At 43.8% G+C, this 27,535-nt stretch overlaps 1 protein-coding gene across 2 annotated transcripts in view; it reads right to left on the bottom strand.

Annotated features, from left to right (window-relative positions):
* The window catches only part of MAP2K1 (mitogen-activated protein kinase kinase 1), a gene marked incomplete at its 3' end in the record, with an annotated part of 76,517 nt that overhangs the window by 41,813 nt on the left and 7,169 nt on the right, over positions 1-27,535 (bottom strand). Inside the window, exons 2-3 of one of the 2 annotated variants that reach the window (XM_079700318.1) lie at positions 10,947-11,018; positions 1,093-1,303 (exon numbers count right to left, since the gene is read on the bottom strand). In XM_079700318.1, the coding sequence (XP_079556444.1) occupies positions 1,093-1,303; positions 10,947-11,018 (283 nt within the window). The remainder of the gene's footprint in view (positions 1-1,092; positions 1,304-10,946; positions 11,019-27,535) is intronic. The other variant, XM_079700319.1, reaches the window with a different exon arrangement.

The following is a 27,535-nucleotide window of genomic DNA, read 5'->3' as shown; positions in this document are numbered from 1 at the left end:
TGTGAAACTGGGAGATATGGGGAAAGTGGCCTTAAGGACTTGGTTGATACTCAAGGGTTGTAGGACCAGAAAGGTATGAGGAACTGGGTCTGCCAATCTAAGCTGCCCTAGAGATTTACCCTTGACTTTAGGGGTCTGATGTGGTTGAGATTTAGCCAAGGCCTTAGAGGCCACCTTATGTTCCCCGCCCCCCCACCCCCAATGTTGTCCCTTGTTTCAGCTGGGGAGACAGGTGACAGATACATGAAATGGTTACCGGATAAGGCTGAGCTTCTAAAAAGAGCCATTGACAATGAGTGTCAGAGGACATGGAAGCAGTGGTTACCAGCATGGGTGGGAGCAGCTAGTGAGGGCTAGACAGGAGGTGGGCCTTGAAGATGGGCAGTGTTTGAAAAGATGGAAGGAGTAGCATGAGCAAAAATATGTGGACAGAAATGAACATGGTGTGCTGTGAAACACGGAAGAGTCCAACCTCGCTGTCCAGAAAGAGGAGGACCCAGGGTCACCAGGAAGGGAAGTTCAGCTCAAAGACCACATGCCATGTTGGGGAGCCAAGACGTTATACTGCAGGGAGATGACGGGGAACCGCTGGCAGGGGTGGAACTCGAAGAAACAACATGAAATCAGTGTTTTTTCTGTGTCCCTGGGGCTGGGTAAATGAAAGCAGCTTCTGCTCTTGATAAATGGCAAACGAGCATCTCAGATTTCTTTCCAGGGCACACAGAAAACTAACAAATGGTCACTTGCTGTTATTTTCCAGTCTGGGCAGCAGGATAAATACCCGAACACATCATGAGTGTGTTTATCTATAATCTAATAGATAACATGAGTTCAAAATTCAAACAGCACAAAAGGGTACTGAATGAAGTCAGTTTTCCTTCCACCCTTGTCTCCAGGCCCCCAGGTCTTCTAAAAGGTAATCCAATTACCTGTTCACCAAGGCAAGCTTGATTCAGTCCTTTTTTTTTTTTTTTTTTTAAAGTGGCCTCACCTTTCTGGCCATAACCAGACCGGATGGCTTGTGGGAGACCTTGAACACCAAGGCAAGCTTGATTCAGTCCTTTTTTTTTTTTTTTTTTAAAGTGGCCTCACCTTTCTGGCCATAACCAGACCGGACGGCTTGTGGGAGACCTTGAACACCACACCTCCATTGCCAGCACCCAGCTCACTGATCTTCTCAAAGTCATCATCCTTCAGTTCTCCCACCTTCTGTTTCTGGGTTAGGAACGCCTCAAGGCGCTTCCGCTGCTGTTCATCGAGCTCCAGCTCCTCCAGCTTCTTTTGCAAGGCCTCCAGGTTGGTCCTGTCCCAAAGTAGGAAGCACGGGTCAACACTGTCATCAGAGAAGTCCACCCAGAGGAGCACCCTTGCTGTGGAGAGCTCCAGCTCTGGGGCCAGAGGGAGAACTGATCGAGGCAGCTCGGGGGAAGGTCCCATCTGCTGTGGCTCTATCCCCTGCACTCCGCCACCCCACACAACTCACCACAGACACACTTCCCCTCTCAAGGCCTGCTCTCCTCATTTCTAAAATAGGGGAATTAGTTCTCTCTCAGTATGCTATGAGCCTACGAGACGAACTGCAGAATCTACTAAAATCCAGAGTAAGCCACCTTAATTTGTTTTAAAACCCCAGTATCAAAAGACCCACTAGGGGCTTCCCCGGTGGCGCAGTGGTTGAGAGTCCGCCTGCCGATGCAGGGGACACGGGTTCGTGTCCCGGTCTGGGAAGATCCCACATGCCACGGAGTGGCTAGGCCCGTGAGCCATGGCCGCTGAGCCTGCGCGTCCAGAGCCTGTGCTCCGCAACAGGAGAGGCCGCAACAGTGAGAGGCCCACGTATGGGAAAAAAAAAAAAAAAAAAAGACCCACTAGTGTTGGTTTTAACAACACCATATACAAAATAAAATCTATTTCCTAAAACCACTAAATTGAAACCAAAGCACATTATCAAAACAGGCTCTAAACTGAATCACAATAGAAACCCTCCCTTCCAATGTGATCAGATCAGGAACAAGGTCAATCAAAATAGAGCAAAAAGGATACACCTAAATTTTTATTTTTGCAAAACATATGAAAGTGCATTCATTCACCCACGGGCTAACACAAGGCGAGGCCCTCTCTTTAAGAGCCCCACATCGTCTTTCTTACATGAACCAGAAGAGAATACAATGTCTATAATTTCCAAATACTGATTCTTTAGCATAAAAATGTAGACACAGTAATCTCAGAATAAAACTTTAAGAGGGGTTTCCCTGGTGGCGCAGTGGTTGAGAGTCCTCCTGCCGATGCAGGGGGCGCGGGTTCGTGCCCCGATCTGGGAGGATCCCACGTGCTGTGGAGCGGCTGGGCCCATGAGCCATTGCCGCTGGGCCTGCATGTCCAGGGTGTGTGCTCCGCAATGGGAGAGGCCACAACAGTGAGAGGCCCGCATACCGCAAAAAAACAAAACAAACAAAAAAAACCTTTAATTTTAAGAGTTTGATGACTTCCCCCAATTTTAATGCTCACTTAATTTAACAGTATTTTTTTAAATTACCATTTCTTATTTATTTATTTGTGGCTGCGTTGGGTCTTTGTTGCTGTGCGTGGGCTTCTCTAGTTGCAGTGAGAGGGGGCTACCCTTCATTGCAGTGCACGGCTTCTCATTGCGGTGGCCTCTCTCATTGCGGAGCACGGGCTCTAGGTGCGCAGGCTTCAGTAGTTGTGGCACGCGGGCTCAGTAGTTGTGGCTCAGGGGCTCTAGAGCACAGGCTCAGTAGTTGTGGTGCACGGGCTTAGCTGCTCCGCGGCATGTGGGATCTTCCTGGACCAGGGATCGAGCCCATGTCCCCTGCATTGGCAGGCGGATTCTTAACCACTGCGCCACCAGGGAAGTTCCTGACAGTAAGTTTTTTAGTGACCTGGACTCACTGAGTATTTCCACAGCTTTTAACTAGTATTCATAGGTGGGGGGGGGGAGGGGAGAAAGAAAACCACTTCGTTTGCAGTCATATTTCATCAGTTTCTCTGATATTTAAATACATACATTACTTAATTACAATACCAGCTACAACTGTACAAATGACTTTCGGAACAAACCGGCTCTTGGTAAGCACATAATTCAACCAGTGGGTGCCGGAGTGAGTGGGTATGGCAGACAGCAGCCTACTAGTGTGTTTTACATAAAGAACTGAAGTGTTCATTATTCCTGGGAGCTTGTTAAGAGAAGGGTGGTAAAGAGAGATTCCACCGTGTTTCATTTGACATTTGTCCCTAGTCTAAACAAATAACACAGGTGACAAGACAGGCAGTCATTACACATCAGAATGTTGGTGACCCCCTTCCCTCAATATACACACCATTTCTGAGCTTGGGGGTAGGAGCAAGCATAATCTTCCACTCTTCATTCACACTCGAAACCTTAAGAAGGCAAGGAGATGGAGACCCAATGCCTCCCCGGGATATGGGAGGATCCAATACTGCCTTACAAATAACACAGTACGTGGGGCCAAAGAGGACACAAGGCTGACTTTCCCAATCTTCCTCACTGGGTAACTCTGGGGGGAAGAAGCCTGGTGCCTGGTCCCCCCCAAAATTTGTAAGTTGAAACCCTAACCCCCAATGTAACTACGTTTAGAGATAGGATTTTTAGAAGGTAATTAAGGTTAAATAAGGTCATATGGGTAGAGTCCTAATCAGATAGGATTGATAGCCTTTTAAGAGAGGTGGTCTTCCCCTTACACACGCCAAGGAAAGGCCATGTGAGGACACAGCAAGAAGGCAGCTGCCTGCAAGCCAGGAAGAGAGGCCTCACCAAAACCCAACCATGCTGGCAACCCAATCAGTCCTCATCTTGGATTTCAAGCCTCCAGAGCTATGAGAAAATTAATTTCTGTTGTTTAAGCCACCCAGTCTATGGCATTTTGTTATGTAGCCTGAGCAGACTAAGACAGCTGGTCAATATTCTCATCCTGATAAAAGGTTCAACTCAGTCTCACTGCTACCCACAGTCCCTCAGGTGTGGGGACTGGAACCAGTGTGGCTGGGAGTGCACAGTGCACACCCTCTGGTTTCCTTTCTCTAAGGTCTCTCCACAAAGGAGCCCATTGATGACAACATTTAGAAACACATGTCAAATACAGACAGACCCTACAGCTAAAACTTGGATGAGGTTACAGCCGCCGGGAGGGCTCAGCAGTCTGACTGGAAATGCAGACTCCAAAAGCTGCTGTCAAGAACACACACACACACACACACATCACACATCACACTGACTGTGTACGAGAGAGAGAGGGAAGGAGGGCTAGATGAAAGGACAATCACTCTCCTTATAACACTGTACTTTTTAAAGTGTTTTACGTGCATTAATGCATTTAATCCACAACCTTACGATTACAACACATAGCAAACTCAAGCACAGACAGGTGAAGTAACTTATCCAAGGTTGCACATCTAAGTGGCAGAGCCAGGATTCAAACCTGGGCAGAGAGAATCTCTAACCTTAATCATGATGCTATATTACCTCTTCAAAAAGTTCAATACGTCCAAGGGAGGCAACTTGCAAACATGGGTAGGATCCTAGTGTGGAGCACGTAACACACCAGGGCTCAATCAGACATGAAAATGGTGTACCCACAGGAAGAGTCCTTTGCCCCAGATGCAATCCTGTCTCCCCTGTACATCAATCTGAACAACTGCCTGCAAGTAACACTGGCCGCAAGAAACCACACCCACTTGGGGGTGGTGGGGGGTTGGGATGGTGGGAGGGATGCTGACTCTGCTCATTTTCCTGACTCTGCAGAAATAAGGAATTCTCCCACCTTCGGGGGAAAAAAACCCTAAGTCTGGGCTTTGTGCCACCTTCCTCCCCACCCCTCTCCTATGCTCCATGGTCCAACCGCCTACCCCATCAGCTAAGGAACTGGCTTCTAATTTGTGCTTTCAGAGGGTGGAGCCAGGGAGAGAAGAGACACTTATGGTGGCAAGACTTTCCTAATGCGGGGGGGGGACAGAGTTGCCAAATTAACAAGTCATTAGTAATCAGGAATCCCGGATTCTTATCCCAAATTGGAAAACAACTAGCTGTGTGACCATGAACAAGTCATTTAACTCGACACATCTGTTTTCTCTTCTGTAAAATGGGGTAACAAGATGCTTACTTCACCAGGAGAGGATCAAAATAAAAAACTAATGGGACGAAACACTGGAATTTTGACACATTTCTACACAAATGTTAAGGCAGGTGGGAGTGGGTTGGAAGATGAGGAGGAGCCACAGCAGCAACAGCAGGATTCAAAAATTACTGTTTTTCCTGTAATTTAATAATTATTAAAAGCCCCTAAAAGTTTTTCAGAGAATGAAAGACAAAAGATTTTATCTGAAGGTGAAAGGAAAATTCTGGCATCAAAATGACTTTCATGACTCATTAAAAAGAAATCCATCAATGAGGTATCAGTATTCAGTACTGCTTCCTCTCACCCAGGGAGCGGATGGTGTTCAACAAGGCTCACTTGTACCCTCCCAAGGTGAAAGGCTTCAAGCAAAGGAAACAGGAAGAGTGGCCCTTCACCCCTCAACCACACCACAAATCTCCAACACTCAGAGGACAAGAACCGGCCTCCTTCACAATCTTTGGTTTTAACTGAAATCAGCAAAATCAGAAGTAGGGATTGAGAAAAGAAACTGCAGCCCAGCACAATACATCTCTGACACACACAGCCCTCTCCAGGGACCAGCTGTGATGGCTCCGACCCCCATCACATTCCCCACAGCAGAAAGGAAACGACACGCTGTAACATGAATTCTGCACCAGGGCTGTCTTACAGTCAACACAAGTTCATCCAGATACAAGATCATAGGCTTGAAATGGGAACGCAGAGGAAAAACAAGGAACTTGGAGAAAAACACAGGTTGTCATTTGTGTTCTGAAAACACCAGGAAGGCACAATGAAATGGGTGGGGAAAGGATGATCCTGGGCAAGAACTTCTCCTTCCCTCTCATCTCACCCATCTGCTCAGCCTAATTACACTACCACAGCAGGAATCTTTCATTCGTGGCTCAATGGCTCAAATCAAGAAGCAGTATAAAATGTAGCACAGAGAGGGACCTTAAAGACCACCCCATCCAACCTATTTTACAAGTGAGGAAACGGAGGTCCAGAAAGGACAAAGTCACACAGCTTATTGGTGGCCGGTCTCCCGACTCCTGAAATAGAGCTCCTTTCAAGGTGCCACACTGCCACCTCCAACTCTGATGGTCACTGCAACGGGAAGCTGACCTAAAGGAATGACTGAAGGGGGAGAGAGGCAATGTCCAGACCAAGGAATGGGGTCTTCAAACTGCCACACACCAAACAGAAATGGGCCACAAATGCATGCCAAACACCAGCCAGCTGTCTGTCACCAACCTGAGCAAGGCTGCTACAGGTGGCAGGCCCCACCTCCACCGGGAGGAAGCACAGAGGGAAGAGCAGGGGATGACAACAAATCACTGTGCTGGAAGGAGAGAAAGGGTCCCAGTGCAGCTGGGTCTCCTCACCAGAGAGCCCAAGGAGTTGTGAAGTTCTCCCTTCCCTGTGGCATTTGGCAAGAGGGCAGGGAAGAAAGAGGGAAGGAAAGGCAGAAAGACCCAAGCTAAGAGGGAACAGCACCCAGAGACTAAGGCTGCAACCCTCTGATCTACACCCTATACCATTCCCATCTGAGATATCTTGGGAGTTACCTCCTTTTCTGGTCCTTAGTTTCCATACCCATAAAAAAAAAGTATATGGGGAGTAGGGTGGGGAGTTTGTCTAGATGTCTCTAAGGAAGTCTGTTAACGTGACAGCCAGCTGAGGAAGTGCAGAATAAGGCTGAGGACGTAATCAGGTTGAGGAGCTTCAACCGGGTAGGCGAGGGGAGAGGAGGAGAATGTGAGGAAAAGAGAAGAACTGGCAACAGGGGTCTCTATACAGTCAAACCACGGACAGCAGGAGATGGGAGGGGTTACAAAGAGTAACAAGAAAGGAAAGGAGAACATGGGCCTGAATGAGGAAGGCAAGGGGGCCAAAGGTGTAGCTTACCAACTTCCAGACTCCAACTAAACTAGCCCATCTGTGTTAGAGTGTAGGTGCGCCAACCAGGAACAGCCCCAGACAACATGGTGGAGAGCGGCTTATACCCTCACACACCTCAATCCTGTAGGCCACTCAGCGAAGGGCTGGTTAACTAACTAGGCAATAAAATTCTAGGATTATGTATACAGGCTCTGTGAAAGAGGCCAGATGCAAAAGAATACATATGGTGTCATTCCATCTATATAAAATTTAAAACTAATCTAGGCTATTATAAAGTAAAAAAGTGATGCAAACTATCACATACAGAATGGATAAACAACAAGGTCCTACTGTAGAGCACAGGGAACTATATTCAATATGCTGTGATAAACCATAATGGAAAAGAATATGAAAAACAATGTATATAACTGAATCACTTTGCTGTATAGCAGAAATTAACACAACATTGTAAATCAACTATACTTCAATATTTTAAAAAATCCAAGAACAAAAAAACAAAAACAAATAAAAATAAAGTAAAAAAGAGATCACACTTTGGTGGGGGAGGGTAGTAACTAGAAGGGGGCATATGATGCTTAATTTTATGTGTCAACACTGCTGGGCCACAGTGCCTAAGATATTTCGTCAAACATTTTTCTGGATGTCTCTATGAAAATGGTTTTTGGGTGTTTTTTTTTTCGGGGGCGGGGAATGAGATTAAAATTTAAATTGGTAGACTTTGAGTAAAGCAGATTACCCTCCATAATATGAGTGGGCCTCATGCAGTCAGTTGAAGGCCTTAATGGAACAAAGACTGACCTCCCGGGCTTCCCTGGTGGCACAGTGGTTGAGAGTCCGCCTGCCGATGCAGGGGACACGGGTTCGTGCCCCGGTCTGGGAAGATCCCACATGCCGCGGAGCGGCTGGGCCCGTGAGCCATGGCCGTTGAGCCTGCGCGTCTGGAGCCTGTGCTCCACAACGGGAGAGGCCACAACAGTGAGAGGCCCACATACCGCAAAAAAAAAAAGACTGACCTCCCTGAAGAAGGAATTCTTCCAGCAGATTGCCTTTGGACTCAAGGTGCAACTCTTCCAGGGGTCTCTAGCATGCCAACCTAACCTGACTTAACAGGCTTCCACAATCGCATAAGCCAATTCCTTTAAAAGTTCCAGTCAGTGTCTGTCTGTCTCCTCTCTCTCTCTCAATCTCAGTATCTCTCGATAAGGCAGATCAATCTATCAGTCTTGGAAGCTGTGCTCTGATCTCCTTTTATTCTTTTTTCTCCTCTAGGTGTTTCAGCTTGGATAGTCTTTACTGACCCATCTTCAAGGTCACTGATTCTTTCCTCCGTTCTGTCCCGTCTGCTGATGAGCCTGTTGACCTTTGATGTCATATTCTTTGAAATTTCTATTTGAATCTATTTTTAGTTTCCACCTCCTCTGAAATTCCTCATTTGTTCATTCATGTATGCTGTGTAACTTTAAGATATTGATCATGGTTATTTTAAAGCCCCTGGCTGATAAACCCAACATCTGGGTCATCTCTAAGTCTGGTTCTGCTGATTACCTTCTCTCTTGATAATAGGTTGGTTTTTTTCTCTCGTGATTTTTGATTAAACACTGGACACTGTGATGGAACAGAGACTGAGGTAATCTTTATACTTGGTAATGGACATACTCTTCTGTCATACTGTTAGTGTGTGTTAGGCTATTAGTCAAAGTTGAGCTGAGTTGGGGTTTTCTTGTTAATGTTAACACCACAGGCTACAAATTTCTCCAGTGATGGGTCGTATCTTGTGCTTAGAGTGAAGCCTGAGCTGCATAGGTTTTTTTCTCAGTGTTCCTACTCCTCCCTCAGCTTTGAATTGTCCTTAATGCCTGGCCACAGAATGGGGTCTTTCTCCATGCTCTTGGCCCCCTTCCAGGGGTAGACTGCAATTACTTTAATTTAGTGCTAGGCTTATGGTAGGGGTAAAGAAATTCTCTCTTGTCCAGCGTTAGTCTTAAGCAAGCCCTGTGAGCATATACTTCCCCTCCTCTCCATGGCAGCCAAACTCTATCACATGTCTGTGGCAGTTCTTGGGTAGAACAAAGTTTTCTATACCTCCTCCAGCAATAGTAGACCTTTGTAGATCTCTGCTTGTTGGTGCTGAGCCTGGCTTTGGGCTTATATTCTAAAGCAGCTATGGGAAGCAATGCTTCAGTGCAGCCATTCTCTTGTATCGTTTATAATGTGCTTCACTGAATTTAGCAGAGGTATTTTTTTCTTTTTCCTTGATGCTGGCTGCTCACATCTTGGGCACTTACTCTTCTAAGCTTACTGGCAGATGTGTAGATGAGAAAAACTTCAAAGTCATTGTTCTTGAAAGTAGCCCCCAGACCCACTTCTAGGACCAGAAATATATACAGGAAATCTGCTGCTTCTGGGTCAGTAAAGAGCTGGTCTTTCACAATGGCACATGAAACTACTTGAAAGGAAAAAAACATGCATGTGGCTGCCAGACACTCTATGCTTGGGAAATAGGTGTGAAGGCTTTGGGAGTCAGAAGACCTGGGTTCAACCCTGATGGTAACTTGGTCTGTGAACTTGTGCAAGTCACTTTCCCTCAAGTTTTCTCATAGGTAAAATAGGGGAGTTAAGCTAAGTGGTGTTTAAAGTCCATTTCAGGGTTAAAATTCTCCAATCCTAATATCAGATTCTTCCTGTAGTATTCCAAGGATAGAACTCTGCAGCTAGGTACCAAGGCCATAGACATCTGCAAGCACAGCGGTTGGCTTCCTGTGTTGTATGGTTAGAGACCCTAGTCATTACTTCTTGTCCACATATAAACCCCACTGACAGCTATCCCATCCTCGTTGCTTTTTCCTTTGATACTAAATCAATTGTTTCGTCTTGCCAGGTCTTCTGTGAGAATGCATGCATTTTGACACTACAAGGCCCTTAGTGAAATAGTGAAAGGAATACAGACAGCTAAGGGCAGTTTAAGACAATGGTGTGATGGTAAATAAAAGTGACTGCAGAGATTAAATGAGAGTGCAATGTAAAAAAAAAAAATGCTGGAATCACCAAAAATGATATTTAATATTTTATGTTGTTGTCAAGTAATTATTGGTGAATAAGATTTGATTTGATAGTACCTACTACTGATTTACTGTATACCTGCTGTATGCCACGTATTCTGCTAAATATGGATGAGCTCCTAAATGCCTAATACCACCATGACGTAATTCCCACTGTTAGCCCCATTTTACTGAGATTCCTGCATTTTCATGCAATAATTAAGTAATCTAGAAAAAATGCACAATGTAATTAAATACTACCTTTATTGTCTTTAATTGGTTTTACCACCACTCCCAAAAAAGACTGGAGCGATGACTGTCCCACAGTTCCCCTAATTCTCACAAAGGGCTTCGGACACAGATGGCTCTGTAGTTCAGGATATACTGAGCAATCAGGGTAAATTTTATAGGATTTTGAGACCTAAATTGGTCTAGAACAACATATAAAATTTAGATAGCAAAAAAGGAGAAAGGGCATTCCAATAGGGTCTACAATGTAGACAGTGGTATAGACCTGGGAGTAAGAATATTATAAGTAAAGAGTATTGGGAGAATAAAACTTAAAAGTAAAAAAATCAGGAAATTCCCTGGCGGTCCAGTGGTTAGGACTCCACGCTTTCACTGCCAGGGGTCCTGGTCCAATCCCTGGTCAGGGAACTAAGATCCCACAAGCCAGCGCGGCCAAATTAAAAATAAAAAAAAAAAGTCAGAAAATGAGAGTTGGGACAGATGTTTATCTTTGATTTCATTTTAAATCAACTAGCTTCCAAGCCAATAAACAAATGAAAAGTGGAGAGGATGAGTTCAATTAAAAAGAGATAAGAATCCCGTATTCCTATCCTTTAAGAAAACAAACAAAAAAAACCCCACTTAGCCCTTGGAATCAAACTGCCTTCTGGAATCATATAAATTACCTTCCCAGGGCACGTTTCCGCAGACAGACACGCTGAAAAACACACACATACACAAGCACACACACAGACACACACAAAGGAACCTCTGGAGTGACAGGACCACCCACTCACATAGACTCTTCTTAAATACTGAACAACATCCTGAATCAGAGAGGGGGTGTCATACTGTTGCTTGAAAGAACTGACAGCCTATGTTCCTTCCACCCCAGTGGGCAAAATTTGTTTCATATTAGCCACATGTGAATTAATTCCTGAAGGACCAGTCTTCCGTAGAAGCACAAAAAGGAAAGGAAAAAGTGATGGAGTTTGGAGAGAGAGAAAAAAAGATAAGACAGAGGACAAAAAGTGATGCATCACCTTTACTTAATAGGGACAAAAGAGGGATATAACAGTCTGATAAAGAATGAAAATTTAGATGCAGTTAAAAGATGAGCTTCCTAAATGCTAGCCATGGTACACTCATTAACTCATTTACTCCTCACAACATTTAAAAATAGGTATGTTGGGACTTCCCTGGTGGTCCAGTGGTTAAGAATCTGCCTTCCAATGCAGGGGACGTGGGTTCAATCCCTGGTTGGGGAACTAAGATCCCACATGCCACAGGGCAACTAAGCCCTCGTGTGCCACAACTAGAGAGCCCACGCACTGCAACTACTGAGCCCACGCCACACGCCACAACTAGAGAGAAGCCGGCACACCACAAGTAAAGATCCTGCATGCCACAACTAAGATCCCATGTGCTGCAACTAAGACCCAATGCAGCCAAATAAATAAATAAATAGTTTAAAAAACAACAACAGCAAAAAATAGACATGTTGTTCCCATTTTACAGATATGGAAATGGAGGCCAGGTGTAGTTAAGTAACTTACCCAAGGCTAGAGTTGGAATTCCAAAGTTTGATCTTTTCTCCACATCAGCTTAAGAGCTCATGTCCTTCAAACAAATCTCCCACTTAGCTCATCCCTAACACCAGGTAATTACCCATTAGTGACCTATTCCTTTGAGGTAAGAACTGTGTTCTGCTAAAAGGTAAAATCCCTGAAAGGACAACAAATTAAATCTACCCAAAAAGGAAATTCTTTCAGCGGAACATCCAAGGCTGATACTTTTTTTAAAAATAAATTTATTTATTTTCTTTATTTATTTTTGGCTGTGTTGGGTCTTTGTTGCTGCGCTCGGGCTTTATCTAGTTGCAGCGAGCGGGGGCTACTCTTCGTTGTAGTGCATGGGTTTCTCATTGAAGTGGCTTCTCTTGTTGCAGAGCACGGACTCCAGGTGCGCGGGCTTCAGCAGTTGTGGCTCGCGGGCTCTGGAGCGCAGGCTCAGTAGTTGTGGCGCACGGGCTCAGTTGCTCCGCAGCATGTGGGATCTTCCCGGACCAGGGCTCGAACCCGTGTCCCCTGCACTGGCAGGCAGATTCTTAACCACTGCACGACCAGGGAAGCCCGGCTGATACATTTTGATTGGGGAGGGAAGGGAAGCAATAGGACACTGCCCAGGTGAAGCACACGGGACAAGCAGTAAACAGTCTGGTGGCATAAGAGAGCTGGCAGGGATGCGGCAGGAAGTGCTGAAAGGAAGAAAGCACCAAGGATAACCCAGGTAGAAAATTCAATAAACGTGTGGTCACCATCAGAAAAACAAAGGCAGTGCTGGGTCTGGTGGTAGCCACAGAATGGGAGTGGCTGACTGTTCCTGAAAGGACAAGGTGGTGTACTGTGGCCTTATTAAGATGATGTATTTGACCCTACCCATTACCTGCTCTAGAGAAAGACCTTTTAGAGACTCCCTGTGTAGTAATGGTCCATGCTGCTCTGTGAATGAGAGGTGCAGCTTGCTCTTCAGGAAGAAAGGACCCAACGTGACCACAGTCTTACCCAGACCATGAGGACAGCTGAGTCCCCAGGGCAAAAAGACCAACAGCTAGTGCCCAGAAGCACAACTAAGAGCAGTAAGATGCAGTCAGAAGAAACACAGCACTCAAAACACGTCTCCAGTGCTAGTCCATGTTGAGAAATTTTCAATTCTCCAGAGCTGTTTCCCTCCTTAAATACACGACCAACATGTTTGTTACAGCTAGGCCCTTCTCCTTGTCCAAAGTACACACAAGAGAGGTCAGCAAACCTCTCCTCTGAGCACCCATCACCTCTGGGGAAAATCCCACTCCCCAGGTGACTTTCTAGCAACTCCCAGGGAATCCTGAGATCAGGATCAGGGCTAGAAGTCCAACCAAGTGCTCAGTTAGGCACTCAACTTCTTAAACTAGAGTGTGGAAAACTACTAGTCAGGCTCTCCAATTAAGAGCAGTTGGCCTCGTGGGGTCAAAACGTAGCTGGGAGAAGTAACATCATGGACCAGAGAGAATGAAATTTAATTAAAACTAAAACTGATAGTGCTTGCTTCCGTCTTATAAAAGAAGGTGGAGGGCAGGGAAATAAGTGTTTGTGCGAACAAACACCCTCAGAGCAGAGGATACCAGAGGACCAGAAGGCTGGCCCATAGTTTAAAAGGGCCTGCTCCTGAGCCTTGGCAAAGGCAGAAGCAGGCCTGAACAGCACACAGGGGTGGAGGGGAGAGCTGAATCACGTTGCAGAATAAAATGGGAGAGACTTCTTTTGGGAGTGGCTGTGAAGCAGCAAGAAAGGAAGAAAAGGCTGCACCATGGCAGAGTGGCAAAGGTCATTTAAGCCCTAAGATACCTAATACCACTAGATTTTAAGTTGTCTTTATTGCTATAATACATCCTCCCCACCCCAGACCTTCAGTCCAATCTGCCATGCACACAAATAGCTTTGTGTATATTTTGTTCTTACTGTTGTTGATGGAAACCAGAGAAAGGGGGCCAAATTCCAAGTTTGTTCAACACAGAGCAAAAAGAAGAGAAAAATCACAGGAAGGGAAATGTGAGTCCCAAAGCAGCAGAAGTGACCATGAGAATGTAAGTCTCCAAGACTGCTCTAATCTAGAGGAGTGCAGGGGATAAGGAACTGGAGTAGACATCTAGCTTATAGCTGTGATGTCTACAGATGTGAAAATGCAATGCACATTCATTATGGAGTATCCACAGTGTGACAGGCACCATCTACGCTAGAGGCTAGGGAGGTACAGATGAGGAAGACAAGGTCCCTGCCCTCACCAGGCAGTGTGTGGTGTGTGTGTGTGTGTGTGTGTAAGAGACAGGGAGACAGAGATGTAGAGATGATAGATAGATAGTCTGTGCTCCGCAATGGGAGAGGCCACAACAGGGAGAGGCCCGTGTACCGCAAAAAAAAAAAAAAATTCTAGTTTGGAACCTTCATAGAAATAGAGTCAAGAGCTGCACAACTCAGGAGATATTGGCTTCCTTGAGAGAAAGAGTGTGTAGAAACCTGAAGTCTAACAACTGCTGAGTTCAGCTTTCCAGGTCCTTGAAAGTCCACCGGGGAGTTCTCTTTTAGATAATTAACCTCTCATTACCTGGTCCAAAGACCGGCTCATAGAAGCCTTTGACAGTAAAGTCAAATCCAGTCCATCATGCATACCAACTCATTGTAAGGACAGAAGTGTTTCTCTCATAACAAACCACAGTCCTGGAGCCAATTCCTGAACCCAACACTGATTTACATTATTGCTATCTATGCAATACATTTATAAATGATGGTTGCTTTTCCAGTGATGCTTGAAACTCAACAAATTCAGTTCACCTATTTCATTTCATATATGCATTACTGAATTCCTGAGGGCTATTTTTATTTGCAAAACTGTACCCTCTGTCAATAATTTGTCTCCAACCTATAACCATGCTCTTTAACAAAAGACACCAAGATTGTGGAACTAACCCGGGTCTGGAGCCCTCCATCCTTGAATGAGATCTCTCACCTGCATTAAATGGAAGTATCCTCTTGTCCTGTGTTACAAAAGACTGTTACGCACTCAGTGAGAGTGTGTTCTGAAACAAATAGCTGAACACATTAACAAGACACTTTTCTAAAACAAACAAACAAAAATACCTTTCTTCTAACTTATTCTTGGTTAAAAAAGAGTGTGACTGTGGATGACACCTCACATTAACTGTGAATCCTCAAAGAGCATTAAAGAATACGCCAATGACTAAGATTAGAAAACAAAATCTACTAAGATGGTACTCCACTGCACATTAAACTTGAGTTATTAGCTGTGGAGAAAAACAAGACAACTGCAAAAACAGCCTTGTCAAGCATTCTTTGGACCTTGGTCACTTTAGGTTAAAATTCTGCAGGCTCTGCCTGGCATTCAAAAGAGAAACATGTTCTTACAGCAGAAGATAAAAAAGATTTGTCCACCAGGCTCTTCCTCTTCACTTCTTCCCACCCACTTCCTTTTCTTCCAAAGGAGAATGGCTCTCATTTACTCACTGGTTTGCCACATCCTGCCTCAGAAGCTACTTCCTAGGAGCTGCCTGGGCTATTCTGAGAGGAGCTTTAACTCCTTCAGGCCCCCTGACCCTAGGACATTTATGACATCCCTGCCCACCATCATCATTTACAGTCTAGTAACTAGACTCTATTTGATCAGATAATTAATACTCCCAACTTTCTTTGTGCTGGCTTGGAATTAAGCACTTTACCTACAACAGAGTCAGGCAGAGGCCACATCTCTTGGTCCTATCTGGGGGCTCCAACTAGCCCAGCTTTGCTTAATCAGTTAAAAAGGACAAAAAGTAGAAATGATTCAAGCACAGGTATCAAGAAACTCAATGCACATAACACTGCATTTGATATCAGTGAAAGCCCAGTGGAGCCAATCTCCTGTCACCCATGAGCTCTGTAAGCTAACCCCAATGTTCATTCATTCCATGTTTAGAGACTACCTACTACACACCAGGCCTGGGCTAAAGATGGGGCATCAAGACTGAACTCCTGATCTCCAGAAGCTCACGGTGCAAGTGGTAAAACACAACAGACATGTGCGAAGATCACCACACATAATACACACACCCCCAAGTGGTCTGTCTCCAGAGTAGTTCATGGACAGTCTCACTGGAGCTTTTCCAAGGGAGACCATGCAAACTTTCACGGTCGGAATAATATCTGACTTCAGCCTTCAAGGAGGGGTAGCCTCCCAAACATTGGCAATAAAATTGAGCGAGAGAGGTTAAGTAATGAGCCCAATCGACACAACAATTTAGGGGTGGAGCCAGGACTCCAACCCCAGCTGTCTGCCTCTGCAGATCACACTCCTGCAGAGCAAGGAGCACCCACTAAGAGCCAGAACAGAGTTTGTATCTGTGGGGGAGCGCGTCATGGTATCAAAAGAGGAGCAGGGCATCATTAGCTCCTTTTTCCCCCTAAATTAAAGAGACTTGAGATCTTCGTAGTAAAGAAAATAGAGGAAGATATAGATATATTTTTAAATCAAGAAATCAATAGGGCTTCCCTGGTGGCGCAGTGGTTGAGAGTCCGCCTGCCGATGCAGGGGGACACGGGTTGGTGCCCCGGTCCGGGAGGATCCCACGTGCCGCGGAGCGGCTAGGCCTGTGAGCCATGGCCGCTGAGCCTGCGCGTCCGGAGCCTGTGCTCCGCAGCAGGAGAGGCCACAGCAGTGAGAGGCCCGCGTACCGCAAAAAAAAAAAAAAAAGAAATCAATAAACACTGACCACCTACTACAAGTGAATCCTATGCAGAGAACTGTTATCTTCTGCTGTCACAGCTGGGCTTCCTGCTAGACACATCATCCAGTGCAGGTCAACTGGCCCCTCTGCCTGGCCAGGCATGTGTGCCCCTCCCAAAAATACCCACTCAGACAATAGGCCCACCCCTAACAAGGGAGGACCAGGGACCAGTTGACGGCACACCAATTGCTGAGCTCCCAAGCATCCCTGAGTCCGCTGGCAGGAGATGTAGAACACTGAAGCTTCTAAGATAAATGAGGAGTATTATTTTTTCACGATCCAGACTTGGACCTACTGTTACATTTTACTAATCTTCAGCAGTCTGAACACCTGACTTTGGATGATGTATCTATTCACCATATTTGAAACATCAAAATCAGATGATTTCTAGAGCCAAAGAGCCAAAAGGTATACCATGAAGAGAAAAATTAACAATAGTTTTTTCTCTCCCTCCACATATACTTACCATCCTTCCCTCTTTTTCTTTTTTTCCTGAAAGTTAAATCCTATTAGTCAAAACCACACAGGGTTACCCCTAGGCTGCACTGACTCTACAGAAATCTGTCAAGACTTTAGCTGCCATTATCAAAGATATGTCAAGAGAGGCTGTGAGGGTCAACAGGAAATGAACTCACTCTGTGCTGGGGGCCTTTAACAATGAGCAACTGATCACCTTTATTCATTTTAAACTGAACATACAGACTCTGCCCTACTTGTAAGACAGGTCAAAGCACAGGCATTGGGACAGGGCAGAAAACAGCCCCACTCTCAAGAGTGGTCAGGGGCCTCGGACCTCAATTCAGGTCTTCGCCAGCTGTACAACACCAAGTAAGCTTCCCAGCCTCTCTGGACCTCAATCTCTTCACAACACATCCAGGAGACTGAACTATCAAAATCTTTTCCACGTTTAACATATAAGGACAGACAGGTGGCTGTGCTTGGGGGAGAAGGAATGAAAGGTGTTGATGGTGAAAAGGATGATTAATGTAACATAATGCTATCCTGGGTCTGGAAATAGCCTGGCCTAGTGCTGCGTTCACCTTATCAGCCTAGATTTATTAGGGGGGCGCAGGAGGGCTGGTGGGTGGGGATCACAGCCACCTACAGTGAAATTAAACTCTTTTCCCAAATGAGTTCTGCTGAAGTGTGATTTATCCAGAGTGTTAAAGTACTTACCAGCAGTATGAAACCATGTTACTGAAATTGTATTACTGCACAAACTTAACTTTTCCCCAAATGTGATTTGCAGAGAGGATGCAGAGCTGAGAATCTTGCGTCTGTGGCCATCTGTCCTATCCCAATCCCTGGAGAGGCGTGGGGGGAGAGTGTGAAAAGCCACAGGTGCCGTGTATATTCAGTCACCGATGTCACATATCCATCAAAGAGCCCAGCAGTTGCTGGGGATAAGTGTTCAGCTCAGCATGCAAAAGAGGCTTGCCAATTCATCCGGCCCCATACATTCCCTGAGCCTTCCTCTGTGCCAGGCATGGGGCTGAGGAAACACCACAGAATGTCACCGCCAGTTTCCCCACTGGGCTAGGAAGGGACTATTGACTGAAAAGGCAGTACAAAGAACTACAGGCACTTAACTGCCCGTGTGACATACATGGCCCTTAACCAGGATCAGTTTCCTCATCTACTGGGTAGAGATAACACACATCCCGCCTGCCTCATGTGGTTGAGTGAGGAAATAAATAGAAAACAATAAAGAGTACACAGAGCCTCGCAGAACAAATGCTATGATTACCACCAACACTGCGACCCTCTTGTGCCAAGATATTATAAAGTGAAAATAGTCAACCACTAATTAAGTCAAAGTCAGACTTCGCAGGGATCAGCAGAGTCTCAACCTTGGGAGAGGAGCATCTTCTGCCCTCTGCCATCTCAAGGCTTAAGTCGTTCAACACAAGTTTACCAAACCAGATGCTAGGGAACATGATGTGCACTGGAGATAATGATGAACAGGACCCGGTCCCAGGCTTCCTCAAGTCCAGTCCAACTGGACAGAGTTATGCAAACAACTAACACGTGACAGGATATGTACAGACTGCTCTGGAAGGCGGAGTAGATGACCGCCACCTGGCGTGGGGTGGGAGACACGTCTGTGGTGGATTTACCGAAGAGCTGACCTATAAATTGAACAAGATTAGGATTTCAACATGTGCTGAAGGTGGAGAAGGGAATCCCCAGTATAAGACGCAGTCTGAGCAGAGGCCAGGGCCCACTGAGGAAGGTGTTTGGAAGAAATATGAAGAAGTTGAACCTTAGATCTACCTGGAACTGACCCTCAACATCTGGTTTGTGCCACAGGAAGGGAGTGTTACCTTCCCTTTGTATCAGTGACTATCCCTCCCTATTCCTACACACACACACACACACACACACACACACACACACAGCCCAGGAAATCCTCTTTAAACTCTTGGAGAAGAAAGCTGAGCTTCCTGGGTGGTGCCTGCCAGGCAGATGGCGGCCTAGAGAAGCTGGGAGGAGTCTATATTAGGCTGTACTGCGGCAGTTGTTTCCTAGGCACCTTTTGCAGCCTCCTGTTTCACTGAAAATAATTCTTTTGCTTCCTGCACATCCCCAGAAATTGCAAGTATGCCCGGCGTTGTCTCTATTCTAAGTCTGTGTGGATAAAGAACAGCTGAAGAGCCTCATCACTGGAAGTTCTCTGGGAGGTGGGAATTTTCTCTCCTTCTCGCCTGATAGAAAATAAGGCACCCTGGGCTGGGAATCTAGTCCTGCCCTTATCATGAGTCCAGTTAATCATCAAAAGCAGTTTACACACACATATGAATCCTTTCTGCTGGGTAGGGGTTGTTGTGCCCATTTTACAGATGTGGAGACAGACTCAAGGATATGAAAACTTTCCAGAAACTAGGCCCTACTCTAAAAAACAATACAGGAAGACCTCTGGGTGCTCTGCCTCCCCCGCCCGTCTGCCCCTATGATCTCAGACAGAAAGACCAGATGTCAAAGCCCCCTGGGATCCCTTCCAGCTGTCCCCACCATCTTTAAAGTCCTCGCTGCCCCTACCTTTGCACTCTCAGGGAAGACAGGCACTCTCCTGGACACCTTGCCAACATTCAGATTTGCTTTTAATCTGAGCATACTCATGCACGTGACTTTAACACTTCTATAGGAAAAAGCCCAAAACTTTCATTTCTCAGTTTCTGAAAGACAACTTTCTAAGCCATGAGTCAGACTGAAATCAAACATCACATTTAGGCTTCCTAAAAATATTACCCCAGCACAATGCCTTGGTTTTGTTCCCATATGCCCACCCCCCAAGCACACACACATATACTTTAGACTATCATTTAAACAGTGGACTGTATAATTTAAATGTCTTTAATAGCATCTACTAAAAGGACATTCCCATGTGATTCTTCACTTTACTTCAAAGCTATTATCCAAACTGGAGCTTTTTACTGAATTTTAGGACTAAATAGTAGATATGTGGATAGCAAATACTGACAATAAAACTCAGAAAATTTAAAATGCATTCAACTGAGTCATAATAACATTGGCATCTTTTCCAATTTTCAGCAAAACTTCTTTTTGTCCATCTCTCAGCCCAGTGCCTGGTATATATTAGATATGTACTAAGTATCAGTTAAATGAATGTTAATACATCTTAATCTTCTAAACATACAAGTTAGAAATCTATGGTTGTAATTCTGGTCATAATCTAAATCTATCTGACCCTAACACAAATGTCATTGGAATAAACAGCAAATAACAAGCAGCTGCTGGCATTCAAAGTATATATACCTCTGTCATTTGAACTGTTTTGAAGTTGGCCTTGTTTGGAAGACAAATGGTTGGCAGCTGCAAGTTCAATTACAAAGTTCTTGGTAGGAAGGCAGAGAAAGAACCAGGGGAATCAAAGTGCTATTTCATACATTAAGCATGGAATTCCTTTCCAACAAACATCCTTCATTTCCCTGGGGGAAATTAATCATAACATGCCCTTTGAACTTGGGAAAACTCAGGACTGTACTTTGGGAGGAAGAATTAAGTTTGAAGGCCAGGCAAAGCTCAGAGAGTAAGAGTCACTCCTTTTGCACATCTCTATTCTGCTAATTTTGTTTAAGGAAGAGGGTGGAACATAGGAAAAGCCACCAGGCAACAAGTCCAAAGGCCTGGATTAATTAAATATATGACACTGAACAAGTTACTTCCTTCCTTTGTCCTTCATATTCTCCTTTGCAAAATAAAGGGGCAAAAATAATACAAGAGTAAAACTGGATGACTTCTAGATGCTAATAGAATTTTCTGCAATGATGAAAATGCTGTAATCTGCTCTGTCCAATACAGTAAACACTAGCCACACATGGCCACTGAGTCCTCAAAGTGTGGCTAGTGTAAATGAGGAACTGATTCTTAACTTTATTTAATTTTAATTCATTAAAATTTAAATAGCTACATGTGGCTAGTGGCTATAGTTCTGGTGAGTGTAGCTCTAAGAAGACCTTCAGCATTTGATGCAATCTTTGGAGGGCTATGTGGGAAAAGCATGGGTGTTAGAGAAGGACAGACCTGGGTTCTAAACTTAGTTCCACCACTTACTAGTTATGCAACCTTGTGCAAATTACTTAACTTCCCTAAACTTCATTTTCCTTATCTGTACAATAGAATATTATGAACTTTCTCACAGATTTTTAGTGCAAATTCAAGACAATGGATGAAAATAGATCAGATACGCCCTCAATAAACAGTAATTTTTCCAGTTATGATGTCCTTCAGGGATAAGTTTCATGTCTTTTGTCTTCATCCTACTGTTCCTTCCTGATCTAGGACCCATACTTTATTACCCCACGCCTGGGTCCTACAGATGAAGTGCTTATCTTTCAAGAAAGCCACTTGCTCGGGAATTGTTCCAGATCCTCAGCTAGGGGCATGCCTCCAGTACCCAAGTCCTCTGTGCCTCCGGAACTGCTGACTTACCCTGTGTCCCCTCCACCTCACATTTCAGGAATTCACGAAACCCTTCCCCCTCATTGCCTATCAAGCTGAAACTTTGTTCAGTGCAGCCAAAACACCTGTTAGTGGTTTCTGGTACTTTCCTCGCTAACTCTCCCCTTGACTTCCCCTAATCAATATTTTATAGCTTTTTATTTGTAAATGCTTTAAGACTTTTTTTTAATAATTGCTCAGTGATTTAGAATACTCAGAAATAAAAATGCAGCAAGCTACATTTATGGCTAACCCAGCGTTAGTTTAGTTACCAAAATAAAACAAGGCAAAAGACTATATTTTAGAAAGAGTGTTTTAGTAAAATAATAAAAGTGTTGCACTGTCTATCTAAACTAATATAATGTGCTATGAACCTGGTCCAAATGTTCCACTGGTCCTTCCTTTGGTGAACAGAACTTTTCCGTGGCTCCAATGTCCAAGTTTTATCAGTGGACACAAATGGATGCCTAAGATAAGCAGGATATATTTTCTATTGTTAATAATTATTGGGATGTTAAACTACCCTCTTCTTCTTGTTTTTCTAGCATTCCACAGACTCAGAGAGAGAGACAGAGAAGAGCTGAAATACAGGCTAGCATTTTGGTAGGATTTCGATCTGGATTTGAGTAAGCCATTAGACAAAAGGTTTACAGTTAGCTTGGAATTCCTGCTAACTTCTGAGGCCTCCCCCAACAAGGACATTCTTGAAGGATTATTTACTGAAGGATGATATGAAATCAAACAGGGCAAATAATTTCGACTCTGAACTCTCAAATGTGGTGAGGGTCTAATCTAATTTTTAAAAAATAACCTGGATATGTAAGTTATAACTCAATAAAGAAACGTAATGAACCTGGATCCAGACAACCTGTAAGTACGACAATGTGGCTGATTAGTCTTGTCTTCTCCTCACAACTCCCCAGATTTCAAGATTTGACTGGAATCTGCAACTCATGTGGATCATTCACTCAACTCAATTGTTCCATTTTTTCTGAAAGTAAATGCACTTAATAGCATTTGAAATTCTGAACCTTTCTTGGTAACAGGTAAACTCAAAACAGGTCAAGTCTAGAAAGGTGATCATTTCACAGGGACTTTTGTCTGTGGTTATTTTGAAAACCACTGCTTTAAAAACTGACATTATGAAGCTTAAAAATAGGCCCTCCTACTAAGGATCCTGGACTAAAATAAAATACCCTTTCCTTCCCCCATTTCCTCATTCCCTTTTCCCTCAAACACCTTAGGAGAGTGGTGATATAGAGGGATAGCCTTTTCCAGTGTTTCAGATTATTACTTGAAAAGAGGTTTTAAAAAATTTTTAAGAGTACTAGGTAAAGTTACCAAAATTCAGTGTCAGGTAAACTTGGAAAATTTTCAAACCAAGTAAGCGTCCCAAGTGAAAATATGTCTGAGTTGGGATAAAAGTTCAAGCACCTTCTTCCACTCCAGCTGTGTGAACTCCCAGCAAGTTCTCCCCGCTGCTCCCCCCACCCCCCCGTCTGGTTTCCTCATCTTGCAAAAGGAGTCAGAGGGCTGGAGGACCCGTAAGGTCCCATCCCGCCCTAATAGGCTCTGCTTCTATAAAGCTGGGGGGCTGCTTCCTATTTTCATGACTCCTTGGAGAGAGCAGAAAAGCCCCTGGCCCAGAAGGTCCCTGGGAAGCCTCATTATACTTAAAAGTGGTCCCCTGGGACATGAGAACTGCTATTGAGAGCAATGCAAGCTGAGATGGCTATAAAATAGAAATGGTATTGAGAGGGAAGAATTAAGTTATGTTTTGCAGATGACACTAGTAAATCTAGAAATACTGATATTCAATCAAAAAATTACTAGATATATGGGACTTCCCTGGCGGTCCAGTGGTTAAGACTCTGTGTTTCCACTGCAGGGGGCATGGGTTCCATCCCTGGTCGGGGAACTAAGATCCTGCGTGCCGCGCAGTGCAGCCAAAAAAAAAAAAATTACTAGATGTAATAGGTGAATTTTAAAAAGCTGCAGGATATAAACAATTCATACAAATCAAACCACAGTCAAGATGGAAAACACAAATTTAAAAATGTTCAATCACAACAGCATCAAAACGTTAGGTATTTGAAATATTAACTTAGGACACAAGAGAGTTATTCAAAAGAAACTATAAAACCATAACAGGAAAAGAGGAGGAGACATTAATAAATGGAAAGATAAACCATGACAATTCTTAAAGTTTTCTTTAACCCTACCCAATTTAAGAAAAGGGAAGGGCTTCCCTGGTGGCACAGTGGTTGAGAGTCCACCTGCCGATGCAGGGGACACAGGTTCGGGCCCCGGTCCGGGAAGATCCCACATGCCGCGGAGCGGCTGGGCCTGTGAGCCATGGCCGCTGAGCCTGCGCGTCCGGAGCCTGTGCTCCGCAACGGGAGAGGCCACAACAGTGAGAGGCCCACGTACCGCAAAAAAAAAAAGAAAAGGGAAAAAAAAAGACTATCAAAACTACATAAGAGTTAAAAAGAAATTTTGGAAAGAGATAAAAATACCATAAAGACCAAATAAAAGTAAACCTGAAAATACAACAGATAAAAATCCTATTTAATAAACTGCATGAAGATATTAGAACTCACTATGTAGAAAAATTAACATAGACCCATACCTCACACCAAGAACATAATTAATCCTAGATGGGACCATATAAGGGGCAGAAAAGTCTAGAAGAAAATGAAGCCCCATATTCCTATTAGTTATGAAGTGATGATAGATGTCTTAATACTAAAGAAAAGTAGCCTACACCATACAAAAGGCATGCTTTGCAAAATAAAAAAATATTTTTTCCTAGGTAATACAATATAAAAGGAAAACATTGCAGTGGGACAATGTAGTAGCCACATAATTTATAAAACTTTAAAATACAAAGCACACTGATCTATTGCTTCAACAAACCAGAAGACAAGTAACTGTGTACTGGCTAATAAAAGACATGAACTAACAAAAAATAAATAAAATACAAAGCACATCAAAGCTATATAGACGTATCTATTAAAGAACAGTCAGAGGAGAAGAAAAGTTTGCATGAAACTTTTCAAAATGTTCAGCTGATACCACAAAACCATCCCACCTACCTCTCCAGCTTCATCTCCTGCTACCCACAGCGATGCACCCAGCACACTAAACTACTTGCCGGCTCCTCCACACATCCCAAGCTTTCCCACTTGTGTGAAGTTGCTCATCCTGAGCTCTCTTCCTGCCATGCCCCCCCTCCCCCATTCCCATGGAAATCCTAGCCATCCTTCAAGACCCAGCTCAAATGTCATCTCCTCTGTGAAGGCTCTCCTAATCTTCCCCACTGGATGTGCGTTCTTCCTCCTCTCAATGATCTCTGACAGTATTTTTTTTGTACCTCTTCTCCTGGGACACTTTTCTTACTCTGCAGCCATCTGTTTCCTTCTTCTTGTGTCCTTGCAACCTCTCCCTCCCCTCCCATACGAGATTTTAAGATCCTTGGAGGCAAAGACAATCTTACCACCTACAGCATCCAGCATAGCAAATTACATTTGGTAAGCATTCATTAAATGTTAGTTTAGATTGAATCGATGAAATACAGAAAATAATCCCATTTCAGAAATACAGACTGGCAAACAATTAAAGTAAAGCAGACTGAGGAGGAGTCCTATTAAACTATCAAAAAAATATCACTAAGGCTTCCCTGGTGGTGCAGTGGTTAAGAATATGCCTGCCAATGCAGGGCACATGGGTTCAAGCCCTGGCCCAGGAAGATCCCACATGCCGCGGAGCAACTAAGCCGGTGTGTCACAACTACTGAGCCTGAGCTCTAGAGCCCACGAGCCACAACAACCGAGTCCACGTGCCACAATTACTGAAGCCCGCGCGCCTAGAGCCCGTGCTCCACAACAAGAGAAGCCACAATGGGAAGCCCGCGCATCGCAACAGAGTAGCCCCCGCTCACCACAACTAGAGAAAGCCCGCGCACAGCAACAAAGACCCAACACAGCCAAAAATAAATAAATAAATTTATTTAGGAAAAAAAAGAAAGAAAAAGAAGGAACTGAAATGAGGATCATTTGCTTGTACTATGTCCTCCCCCTCTTAAAAAAAAAAATCACTAAACTTCAAAAAAACAAAAAGCCAACTTCCTGAAGCTTGAGGGACCAGTTCAAACATACATTGTAAATTGGTTCTGTCTCTTTATGGAACATATTCAGTTAATATGTAACAAAAGCCGTAACATGGTTCATTGCCTCTGATTCTGTGTATGAATTAATCTCAAAGAACAAAACAAATGGGTTTAAAACATTCATAAGAGTAACAATAAATAATAAAATTTTGAAAGCCACCTAAATAATCAACAAAGTGTCATTTGTGAAGCCAAATCCTATTCTTTAGCCAAAAATAAATGATAAGCATTAGAATTATGTCTATGTGTAAAAATGGGGGGGGAGGAGAGACCCATCAACTGATCACAGCTATCTATATATGCATATAATGGAATAACCAAAAGTTAAACTGGAAAATTTAATGTCTGAGGTTCTTTCTTTAAAGAGGTGTTGATACATTCAATTTTCTTTTAAAGTTGTACTTGAGCAGGCGAATATGCAAAAAGGAGTTGGGGGGAAAAGAAATCACTCTACCTTTGTCCGATTTTTCTTCAACCCCCATGTAACCTCTTCTTAATCTGACTCAAAGCAGGATACCCCTGGGAGCTTCACCAAGAAATGAGAGGCAGAGATCAGCATTTTTAGCAGTAGGCCCTGCACCAGGATTCAGAAAACACCTGCTCTTTTAAAAACAAAAATGCAATTCATTCTGGGAGGTGTTAACTTAGCAAACAGGTATGTGAGCCTTCAAACAGCTCTCATGGGCTTTCAGGCAAAGAACAGGACATGAAGAAAAAACACAATCAAGTGGCCAAAAGAGACCAAGATGATTTTTTCAAAACTGGCAACTTCTGGAAGGGAATAAAAGAAACAAAACTGGGACGCTAAGCTTTCTTCTCAGGCTCACCTCATCTTCTTCCCAGTCTGTGGGTTCTCCAGGTTTTCTCAACATGTCAGAAAGATTCACCATTGCTTGACCTGTGCTTCCTATGGATGTGGTAGAAATAACTACCAATTCAGACTGCGGGAAGCTCGCAAGGAAGGGTTTTTTGTTGGTGGTGGTTTGTTTTGTTTAAACATTATTTTGTTTTTTTCCAATCTACCAATAATGATTTACTATATTAAGAGTGTAGTGATGTAGACCCAGGGGTTCAAAAAGGTATGGTCCCACATAAGCAAATTAATGAAAGAAAGACACATAAGGAACATTTAGAGAATAAGAAAGCGTATGACTTCAAAATGATATTGCATTTCATGTGATGTTTGTTACACAATATAGGCCAGAATACAAAAGGGGAGAGAGAAAATGTGAGTTAACATTAAAAGGGGCATAAGGCTTAGGCTGAATTTTAATCCTTGGGTACTTTTAAAAAATGTATTATGAATTTTTTCAAACACAGAAATATGGAAAGAATAGAACAGTGAAACTCATACACTAGCCAACTAAACGACTGTGAACAATTTTGCCCTGTTTGCTTTATCTACCATGTGGGTGTGTGTATTTTTTTCCTGAACCATTTCAAAGTAAGTTTCACATATCAACTATAAACAACAACATTCTCCTACATAATCATACCATTATTACATCTAAAAAATTAACCATAATTCTCTACTCAAAGTTCCCTAATTGTCCCAAGAATTCATTTTACAGCTATCGCATTTTTTGATTCAGTACCCAACCAAGGTTCATGCATTACATTTGGTTGACATGTCTCCTTAGTCTCTTAGTTCTCAAACAGCACCACTTCCCTACTTTTCCCCCATGACATTGACTTTTTAAAGAGACTGGGTCAGTTGTCTTAGAGAATGTTCCACATCCTGAATTTGTATGCTTGTTTCCTCCTGGTATCATTTAATTTGTTTCTCCGT

This window comes from Hyperoodon ampullatus, assembly GCF_949752795.1.
Source record: "Hyperoodon ampullatus genome assembly, chromosome: 3".
NCBI lineage: Eukaryota > Metazoa > Chordata > Mammalia > Artiodactyla > Ziphiidae > Hyperoodon > Hyperoodon ampullatus.
The sequence above is the reverse complement of the archived record's forward strand: the minus strand, read 5'-3'. Positions and strand labels throughout refer to the sequence as shown.